General features: G+C 46.7%; 1 protein-coding gene across 2 annotated transcripts; it reads left to right on the top strand.

The window, feature by feature from the left end:
- Nucleotides 1-998: 998 nt before the first annotated feature.
- Nucleotides 999-10,481, top strand: LOC144591129 (interferon-induced very large GTPase 1-like). 2 transcript variants are annotated; one of them, XM_078395433.1, is made up of 2 exons: nucleotides 999-1,108; nucleotides 1,787-10,481. In XM_078395433.1, exon 2 carries the CDS (start codon nucleotides 2,194-2,196, stop codon nucleotides 8,356-8,358), a length of 6,165 nt encoding a protein of 2,054 aa, XP_078251559.1. In that variant the 5' UTR covers nucleotides 999-1,108; nucleotides 1,787-2,193; the 3' UTR covers nucleotides 8,359-10,481. The 2 variants fall into 2 exon arrangements, with proteins under 2 accessions (XP_078251559.1, XP_078251560.1); XM_078395434.1 differs by having other exon boundaries at nucleotides 1,005-1,121.
- Nucleotides 10,482-11,103: the final 622 nt, after the last annotated feature.

An 11,103-nucleotide genomic window follows, 5' to 3' on the forward strand; every position in this document is an offset into this window, starting at 1 on the left:
TCTACAGACCTCTTTGCTCACATACTCAACTCCTCTTGTTATGAAGGCCAACATTCCATTGGCTTTCTTCACTGCCTGCTGTACCTGCATGCTTCCTTTCAGTGACTGATGCACTAGGACACCCAGATCTCGTTGAACATCCTCTCTTCCTAACTTGACACCATTACATCCCCTCTTCCTAACTTGACACCATTTACTGTTTCCCCTGTTCCAGGTGTGGACTCCTGTATATCGGTGAGACCAAGCGCAGGCTCGGCGATCGTTTCGTTGAACACCTCTGCCCAGTCGACCTAAACCTACCTGATCTCCCGGTTGCTCAACACTTTAACTCCCCCTCCCATTCCCACACTGACCTTTCTGTCCTGGGCATCCTCCATTGTCAGAGTGAGCTTACATCCCAGCGCTATGAACATTGACTTCTCTAACTTCAAGTAGCCCTTGCTTTCTCTCTCTCCATCCCCTCCCCCTTTCCAGAGAGCCCACCAGTCTTACTGTCTCCGACTACATCCTATCTCTGTACCGCCCACTCCCCTGACATCAGTCTGAAGAAGGGTCTCGACCCCAAACATCACCCATTCCTTCTCTCCAGAGATGCTGCCTGATCGCTGAGTTACTCCAGCATTTTGTAACTATCTTCGATTTGAAACAGCATCTGCAGTTCGTTCCTACACTGTTTTGAATGAACTCAGTGACTGAGTCTCCAGAGAACTCTGGGGTCAAGAACTCTGAAGATCCACCAGCCTCCAGATGAAGAGGTTTCTCCTCATCTTGGTCATTTATAGTCCACCCTTACTCTGAGATTGTGCCCCTTGCCCTGGATACCACAGCCAGGAGAAACCTCCTCCCTGTGTCCAGTCTATCAAGCCTGGTAGAATTTCACAAGTTTCTGCAAGATTGCTGTCTTTTGAACACCAAGAATAGAGGCCAGGTTTACTCTATTTCTCCTCATGTGACAAACCCGTGTAAACCTGAAACTTGGACTCTGTTTCTCTCTCCATAGACACTGCCTGAACTCCTGAGCACTTCCTGGATTCTCTGATTTTACCCCAGGAAATTGACTGGAGAATCTTCAATGCACTCCCTCTATTGAAAGTGCACCTTTCATTAGGTAAGGGCACCAGGTTTGTACACAATCCTTCAGATATGGTCTCAAAAAAGACACACATCAGAAAGCATTCTATCCAGATGCATTACGACTTGGTTTGGAAACTTTAGAAACTCTGCCCAAAACCACAAGATATTACAGAGTTGTGGATGTAGCCCAGTCCATCAGATAGATCAGACCCCCCCCCCCCATGGACTACATTAACACTTCACGCTGCCTCAAGAAAACAGCCAACATAATCAAAGACCACTTAAACCAGGGTCATTCCCACTTTTCCGTCAGGCAGAGACTACAAAAGCATGAAGACACATACTAGCACATTCAGGAGCAACTACTTCCCTGCTGCTGTCAGATTATTGAATGGTCCTCCCATAAAATAAAGGGATAATCCCAGTCTCACAATCTAACAACAGTAATACCAATAATAAACCAACAGCAATAGCTCATTGAGGTTCTTGCACATTTTAATCTGCACTTTCTCTGTAACTGTAACCCGGTAGACTATATTCCACACTGGTATATTTCTTTTTGTGCTACCCGTTGTACTTTTGTAAAGCTTCATTGTATCATGTATAGAATGATTTGACTGGATTGTATGCAGAGTTTTTTACTGTATCTCAATACACGTAACAATAATAATCCAATTCCAAGGCCAGGTATAATTCTGGTGACCAATTCCAGGTACCCACGGTGATCCCACACTGACTGTACTTGACACACGGTGCCAGGACAACAAGAGGATCGTCAGTCAGAGCCAAAGAAGTGACCAGCCCTGTGATCCCAGGATAGGAACTCCAGCACTCCAACACATCACAACTTGGTAGTCTGGGATCTGTGAAATATCCCGGGACAGGAGACTGGACAACTGGATAAATCCTGGGCCAGTATCCAGGCACCGTGTGATATTGTGGAATAGGAGCCCAGGCCTCAAGGTAGATACTGGGACAGAAACGTACAACTGGTGAAGATTCACCCAAGTGCAATAAACAAGGCAGGAGCCCTGACATTCTGGGAATTCCAGGACAAGAACCACCTCTCTGGGAAAGTGCTTACAAATCCCAGGAAGTACATTCACCCAGTCAGAGGGAATGGAGAGTGTTTCATCAACTTTAAATAGCTGGTCTGGAAACCTGAACACTCCACAACTAGTGAGGGATTTGGGTTTACAGGATCATTATCCTCACAAACTGTCACTGGTGTCCATGCGGGAGGTATCCTGGGAGAAACTGGACGACTACAAACCAACTCAACCAGAAGATCTTCCTTGGAGATTTCTCCAAATGATCCTCTCAGCTAATTCACTGGCGAGGAATCCTGAATGGCCCCCTGCTCAGTCTTCAAAAGACAACAAAGATGACGTAGAAGATTTCAGCCATTTCATTGAAGCACAAGAGCCAGGAGATTCTGGGATGAACCCTCTAGATATCATTGCTGCCATTTTCCTCTGTGCCGACCACTCTCTCCAACAGGAACTGATGCTGAAGATGTCTCTGTGCCAACTTGCATTGCCCTTTCTGCTGCCGGAAGGGCACAGTTACCCCAGGGACAAGGTGAGGGGACCCATGGAAGGGCCTGGTGCCACCCTTCTCCTCTGGGCCATGAGGCCCATTGTTAAAATGTGGTGCCCACAATCTCCCACAGGGAGCAGCCGCGTTGTGGAGATGCCCATCGTGACATCACCCGTGCCAACTGTCTCCTTCCTCAGACTCGGAAGGTGCACGGTGTCCAAATCCAGAGTCCTCAATCTCACCTTGAGCCAGACCCAGCTGCAGCAGAACATCTTCCTGCACTCCGGGATGGAATGTGGGAATGTGCCCCGTGGGATATCGGATGGGATGGCTGAGATCAGCTGGTATCTACCTTCTGGGAAGAGCAACACGGACATTTTCCCAGAGGCTGCTGCATTCATCAACCTCCGAGGTGATGCTGAAACTTACCAGGGACACACTCGGTTTCTGGCAAAAGTCTCTGCTGCTCTCTTTATTTTCATTGACGTTATCGGTGAGACGGAAAGAGAATTCCTCGCCTCTCTCGCACAGTCACCGGCAAAACTCTTTCTGATAGTGAACACTTACATCAGTCAGCAACACATCACCCCTGAGCAGGTAAAGAAACTGTTCAAAGATCTGAAGTTACAACCTCAACAATGCATTGTTCGGACAAATGTAAACGAGAACAAACTTGTGGAAAAATTACGTTCTCAGATAGAACAAGTGATTCTAATGAGGGACAGGGACCAGAGCTTCCTGAGACTGGAACAAATGGGTGACATTGCGAGAGAAAGTGGGATTCTGGTCGATGAACATCAGCCCGAAATACAACGGGCCAAGGACCTGACGTCCAAACCACAGAGAGAGGCCGACCCTGGAGACGGCAGGGAACCAGAGGATCCATGTCACCGGCATTCACCAGGTCTCCCAGAGGGAATGATTGGTGTTGCACCAGCTGGAAATAACCAGGCTGAAAATCGGAGCCCTCCACAACTAGTGAGGGATTTGGGTTTACAGGATCATTATCCTCACAAACTGTCACTGGTGTCCATGCGGGAGATATCCTGGGATAAACTGGATAACAACAAACCAACTCGACCAGAAGATCTTCCTTGGCGATTTCTCCAAATGATCCTCTCAGCTAATTCACTGGCGAGGAATCCTGAATGGCCCCCTGCTCAGTCTTCAAAAGACAACAAAGATGACGTAGAAGATTTCAGACATTTGTTTCTTGCACAAGGGACCAGAGTTTCTGGGATGAACCCTCTGGATATCATTGCTGCCATTTTCCTCTGTGCCGACCACTCTCTCCAACAGGAACTGATGCTGAAGATGTCTCTGTGCCAACTTGCATTGCCCTTTCTGCTGCCAGAAGGGCACAGTTACCCCAGGGACAAGGTGAGGGGACCCATGGAAGGGCCTGGTGCCACCCTTCTCCTCTGGGCCATGAGGCCCATTGTTAAAATGTGGTGCCCACAATCTCCCACAGGGAGCAGCCGCTTTGTGGAGATGCCCATCGTGACAGCACCCGTGCCAACTGTCTCCTTCCTCAGACTCGGAAGGTGCACGGTGTCCAAATCCAGGGTCCTCAATCTCACCTTGAGCCAGACCCAGCTGCAGCAGAACATCTTCCTGCACTCCGGGATGAAATGTGGGAATGTGCCCCGTGGGATATCGGATGGGATGGCTGAGATCAGCTGGTATCTACCTTCTGGGAAGAGCAACACGGACATTTTCCCAGAGGCTGCTGCATTCATCAACCTCCGAGGTGATGCTGAAACTTACCAGGGACACACTCGGTTTCTGGCAAAAGTCTCTGCTGCTCTCTTTATTTTCATTGACGTTATCGGTGAGACGGAAAGAGAATTCCTCACCTCTCTCGCACAGTCACCGGCAAAACTCTTTCTGATAGTGAACACTTACATCAGTGAGAAACACATCACCCCTGAGCAGGTAAACAAACTGTTCAAAGATCTGAAGTTACAACCTCAACAATGCATTGTTCGGACAAATGTAAACGAGGCCGAACTTGTGGAAGAACTACGTTCTCAGATAGAACAAGTGATTCCCATGAGTGACGGGGACCAGAGCTTCCTGAGTCTGGAACAAATGGGTGACATTGCGAGGGAAAGTGGGATTCAGGTCGATGAACATCAGCCTGAAATACAACGGGCCAAGGACATGACCAAAATACTGGGCAGTCTTGACCCAGCAGACATCACTGGGTATAAAAAGAGAGTGCTGCCCTTTCATGGAGAGCTCTGGCAAAGGCTGTCTAAAGTTGAGAAAGAGAAGTGTCGGATGAAATTCCGCGGGGACAGAACCACAGAGACGTATAACCACGAGCTGGACCAAGAGAAGAAAAGAATCCGGGAAGCTCAGCTCAGACAGAGCCTGTCGGAGGAGATGCAGATGTTCATTGACCACCTCACTAGTCCTGGTGGGGATGACAGGGCCATTTCCTTGCAGTGGCTGAAGCTGATGCTGGACAGTAAATCAAGGGAAATCATGGCAGGGTTGCGCAGGGATTATAAAGAACTGAGCAAAGACTCAATGCAGAAGGTCAAGGAGCTGAAGGACATGGATCAGAAGATGACTGATAGTTCCCTGGGACTTGAGCATTTCATGAGGGAACTGGGCCAGGTTTATGAACTCTCAGTGACACAACACAACATCAAGCAACAAACACAGATCCACCCACATGTGCTTCAGTTACCGGGTGTTGCTGCTGAACTGTTGCTGGATGGGTTCCCACTGGAGCTCATTGATGGAGACGTCTCCAACGTTCCTGTTTCATGGATCACTGCTGTACTGGAAGCAGTGGCTGAGAAGGTGGGACGTGCTTCCCGAGTGTTTGTGCTGACAGTGATTGGAGTTCAGAGCACGGGCAAGTCCACGCTCCTCAATACAATGTTCTGTTTGCGGTTTGCTGTGAGCAGCGGCCGATGTACTCGAGGGGCCTACATGCAGCTGATGAAGGTCACAGGGAACCTGGCGGAGGAGCTGGGCTGTGACTTCATCCTGGTCATTGACACGGAGGGGCTGAGAGCTCCAGAACTTGCAACACTAACAGACAGCTATGAACACGACAATGAGCTGGCAACATTCGTGGTGGGATTAAGCAACATAACGTTGGTAAACATAGGCATGGAAAACATCGCAGAGATGAAAGATATTTTACAGATTGTCGTTCATTCCTTACTCCGTATGAAGCAGACGGGGAAAAGACCAAAGTGTATATTTGTCCACCAGAATGTTGGGGATGTGAGTGCACACGATCAGAATCTGAGAGGCCGTCAGAAACTCCTGGAACAGCTGGATAAGATGACAGAGGCTGCAGCAAAACTGGAGAAGCTGGAGGGAGTAACGTTCCATGATGTGATGGACTACGATGCTGACAAGGACAACTGGTACATCCCTGGTCTGTGGCAAGGTACGCCCCCAATGGCTGCCGTCAACACTGGCTACAGTGAACACGTCTTCCAACTGAAGAACAGTCTCATTCAATGTTTACTCAAAGGGAAAGCAGAACAAGGAGCTTTCACAATCCCAGACTTCACCAAATGGGTGACTGGGCTCTGGGAGCAGGTGAAACATGAGAATTTCATTTTCTGCTTCCAGAACAGTCTGTTTGCAGACGCATACAACCAGCTCTCCGTGATGTACAAGGGCTGGGAGTGGGAGCTCCGCAAATACACACACACCTGGGGAAATGAGGCTGAAAACAGAGTAAACAATGCCAGTGGTGACGTCAACCTACTGCTCCAAACACTGGAACATGAGATCAGGAGGGAGATTAACAAAATGGAGGGTGAGACTCTGGATAAACTAAAAGCTCTGTTTGAAAGTGGGGCTGATAACGTGCAGCTGATGGAGAAATACAGGGAGGAGTTCAAGCTCAGCATCTCCAGTTTATGTACACGGCTTCAGTACGATTCAATGCAGAGATGTAGGGATGCTGTGAACAGACATGTGGGACTGCAGGAAGTGGATGATATCTGGAATAAATGTCACAAGAAGATCGAACAACAGGTCAAGGAGCTTTTATTAAAGTGTAAAGGGTCAAATCAGGAGTTGGGTGACAAGGAACTGCAAACTGCCTTTGGAAAGATGTGGCAAGACACACTGTCACAGCTGGACTATCAGCCCTGCAGAGAAAGAAACATTGAACAGGAGATTGAAAATCTTCTCAGAGACCACACAGCAACTCAAGGAAGGGTGATTAATAAAATGCTAGAAAGAAAATCTCTCAGTAAACTCAGTAAACAGTGCTTTCAAATTGAAGGGAAACACATCAATACGACATGGATGAAACGTGTTAAAACCACAATTGGGATATCCTCGCACCAAAAAGATATTAATCAGGCAGCAATGATAACACAGTCCCTCGAGGATGAATGCCATCAAAAGATCAGTGACATCACAAAAATGGACATGGATTATGACAATAAAAATTGTATTGATCTTTTGAATTTTATGGATGAGAAAATTAACAATATTTCAAATCCAAACTTCACAATGAGTGAGGAATTCAGGGCTGAGTTTAAAGTTCACCTGTGTGGTTACGCTGTACCAAGATTCCAAGAGATGCAGACAAGGTTCATCCAGAAAAATGACCCGCGGCAAAGACTGGAAAACATGAAGGGTCAATACTTTGATCTCTTCATGGACATTTACACAGAGCAGGATAAGAACCAGAGACAAGCACAACGGTTTGCACAATCTTGTTTCTTGCCAGCTCTCAGAGACGCCACCCTCAAGGCTCTCAGTGTGAACATTGTGGATGATATGAAACAAAATGACCCTGAGAGAAAGTACAGTCTCCGCAACAACTTCACTGTGGCCCTCCTGGTGCACTTGAAACAAAGGGGTACATTTGATGACTATCACCGGTATATCGCTGACCTTGAGAATTTGGCCAAAGACTGGCTCCATCAGCAGGTTATTGAACACTGCACCACGACACAACGTGATGGGGAGAGCACGTTTACCCGACTGGCTAAAGGAATCCTCACACAGATCACTGGGCAAGCTAAAGAGATTGTTGAACATGCGGTGATGCAGAACTTTGCTGGAAATGTTCAGAGCTTCCTGGGCATGTTTGTTGAAAAGTTAAAAACCAGGATCTCAATGCCCAAAGATGAAATGAACCTCGTTCTGTTTCACGGTGATGGTGATGGCAAGAAATGGGCAGAAGCAGTTCTGCCATCTATTGAAGAGGTGGAGCAGAAACTCCTCAGTGAGGTAACAGGCTGGGATGTCCAAGCAAAGATTGGAAAATTATCCATTAAACCCAGTGAAGAGCTGTTCAAAGGGTTATTCAATTGTGCTAAGAAATGTCCTTTCTGTGGGGTTGTCTGTGACTCAGAGACCCCGGTACATTCACAGCACTCTTGTAAGCAGCACAGACCTGAAGGACTCAATAGATATCGATGGAGAGAGAGTGAACATCTTGTAACTGATGTCTGCACAGCTTTAGTCGCAGGTAATGCATTGTTTAGTAATCAGGACACAAATGGAAAATACAAACCCTACAAGGATTACCAAACTGTCAATGATTACTACAAATCCTGGACCATCCAGCGGGAGATTTCTGCACAGGCAGCATCCTATTGGAAGAAGGTTTTCTACACTTTCAATAAGAAGTTTGCTGAAATATATGGAGCAAAGCCTGCAGTGATCGATGAAGCCTGGAACATTGACTGGGATGTGGTGAGGGAAGATCTGAATAAGACATATAACACAGTCATTCAGTCTTGGTGAAGTCCATTTAGATGGGTTAGAGGTAGACACAGACATACTGTCTACCTCTGAAAGAAAGAATGACAAAGTGTTGGAGTAAATCAGCAGGTCAGGCAGCATCTCAGAACATGAATCGGTGATGTTTTGGGTCGGGACTCTTCTTCAGATTGATTTAGGTTTTAGTTTTAGAGATATAGCATGGAAACAAGCCCTACAAACCTGCACATCTTTGGGATGCGGGAGGAAACCAGAGCATCCGGAATAAACCCACATGGTCACAGGGAGAAAGCACCCACGGTCAGGATCAAAGCTGGGTCCCTGGCGCTGTGATGCAGCAGCTCTACCAGCTGTGCCACTGTGCTGCCATTATTGTAGGGGGAGGAGAAAGAAAGCTGTAAGAGGGGAGAGCAGGACAGAGCTTCACAGGTAATAGGTTGATACAGGTGAGGGGGGCTTTGATAGGCAGATGGTTGGTCAAAGACTGGAGATGGAAAAAACCAAGGAAAAAACAGAGAATTGAGGTGTAGGAAGACATTGTAAATGCCGATGTAAACCGAAGATGGACACAAAAAGCTGGAGTAACTCAGTGAGTCAGACAGCATCTCTGGAGAAAAGGAATCGGTGACGTTTTGGGTCGAAACACTTCTTCAGACTGAGTAAAGTCTGAAGAACGGTCTTGATCCGAAACATCGCCTGTTCCTTTTCTCCAGAGATTCTATCTGACCCGCTGAGTTACTCCAGCTTTTTGTATCTGTCAAGTCAAGTCAAGTCAAGTCAAATTTATTTGTCACATACACATACTCGATGTGCAGTGAAATGAAAGTGGCAATGCCTGCGGGTTGTGCACAACTTCGGGAGAACTGAAGTGTTGTGAATTGTGAAGCTAGAGGAAGGAATGTAGATGGAAGGGGAGGGGAAGCCGAGAATTGGGTGTGAGTGCAGGTGGGATACAGGGGAGAGATTTGGGGTATGAATGTGGGGAGGGGGGCTGTTTAGGAGGAATGGTGTGGAGGAAGAAAGGAGGGAGGTGATGTGCGATTTTTTTTAAATTGGAGAATTCAGTGTTTATACCGTTGGGTTGTAAGCTACCCACGCAGAATATAAGGTGCTGTTCCTTCAGTTTGTATGTGGCCTCACTCTGGCAATGGATGAGGCCCAGGAAAGAAAGTGTGGGAATGGGAAGGGGAGTTAAAGTGGTAGTAATCAGGAGTTCCTGAACAATTACACTCTGTCTGCCAAGACCTAGAGAAACTATTGGTTGCTAACCAAGAACCTCCCCCATCATCTGCTCCTCTCTCCCCTGTGCCACACCTGGACTCACTACTATTTCTCCCCTCTTCCCCCTTTCGCCTGCATTCCTTCCTCTTGCTTCACAACTTGCGACACTTTAATCATGTCTCACACAATTTGTCTTTTCATCTCTGGTCTTTGTCCACCATATGCCTATCAACCCCCTTCCCTGTATTCCCCGATCATTTATGTAGGAAGGAACTGCAGATGCTGGTTTAAACCGAAGATCGACACACAAAAGCAGAGTCTGAAGGGTCTCGACCCAAAACGTCACCGATTCCTTCTCTCCAGAGATGCTGCCTGTCCCGCTGAGTTACTTCAGTACTTTGTGTCTTTTTTTGTAAACCAGCATCTGCAGTTCCTCATGTTAAAGTACCTCTAAAGGAAGTGGCAGAATAAATCAAACCTCAGTAAAATTCAAATCTGATCATAAATCGTAAAACAATTCGCAGAGCAAAAAGTTTCAACAAATTGTTCATCGAATTAAGAAATAATTAAGAGTAATAATTACTCTATTTCATAAAGAGTAAGGAATATTTATGGAGAACCATCAGGCATTCTGGGATGGTGGGTGGTTGTGAAAGAACAAACGGCATTTATAATAAAATGAGATCTAGTGGGTAACAAGACATCTGTCTGTGTGCTGCTGGGTGTGATTGAAATGTATTTGTTAATCTGCATCTTCCTGAGATGATTGATCTATGATTGTAGTTAGACCACGTGAAGAGGGAAAAGCTCGAGTGCCTGCGGGAAAGGGGAATCAAAGGGACACCGCGCACATCAATGGGCAATTTGGTATAGATGGAGTAGATGAATCATTGTTGATTACTGTATTTGATGCTCTTAAATAAAGTTTTGAGTGCCTCATCCGATCTTTGTGTTGTGTTTTGGAGTTTTGTTTCACAGATTTGGTGCCGTGACTCGGGTAGCTACGACAGGAAAGCAGGAGAAACGCTCGTTGGATATGCGAGCAAGGAATTTCACCGTGCCTTGCCACATGTGGCAATAAAGTATTCCATTCCAATGAGTCTTGTTTAAAGACTCTGAGCGGAACTTTCCAAAGTTCACCAGATGTCACCAAGCTGAACAAATCGGGGAAAAGAAGGCTTTCAACACTGAGGCTAAGAGTGGGGTTTCCCCGGGTCACAAGTTCACAAGTTAAGGCTTCAAGGTCAAGGTCAGTTTATTGTCACATGTGCCAATTAAGGTACAGTGAAATTTGAGTTACCGAGTAGAATTAGGCAATTCGGGCCATCGAGTCTACTCCGACATTCAATATGCCTTCTAATCCCATTTTCCTGCCTTCTCCTCATAACCCTTGACACCCGTTCTAATCAAGAATGTTTTCCTCTGCCTTCAATATATCCGACGGCCTCCACAGCTCTCTGTGGCAATGAGTTCCACAGATTAACTACCCTCTGACTAAAGAAGTTCCTCTTCACCTCCTTTCTAAAAGAGCACCCTTTAATTCTGAGG

Source organism: Rhinoraja longicauda, unplaced genomic scaffold (genome assembly GCF_053455715.1).
Source record: "Rhinoraja longicauda isolate Sanriku21f unplaced genomic scaffold, sRhiLon1.1 Scf000593, whole genome shotgun sequence".
In the NCBI taxonomy this organism is placed as follows: Eukaryota; Metazoa; Chordata; class Chondrichthyes; order Rajiformes; family Arhynchobatidae; genus Rhinoraja; species Rhinoraja longicauda.

What these genes read in the sequence shown, in the direction of transcription:
- LOC144591129 (XM_078395433.1), top strand. Translation starts at nt 2,194, where the DNA reads ATGGAGAGTGTTTCATCAACTTTAAATAGCTGGTCTGGAAACCTGAAC.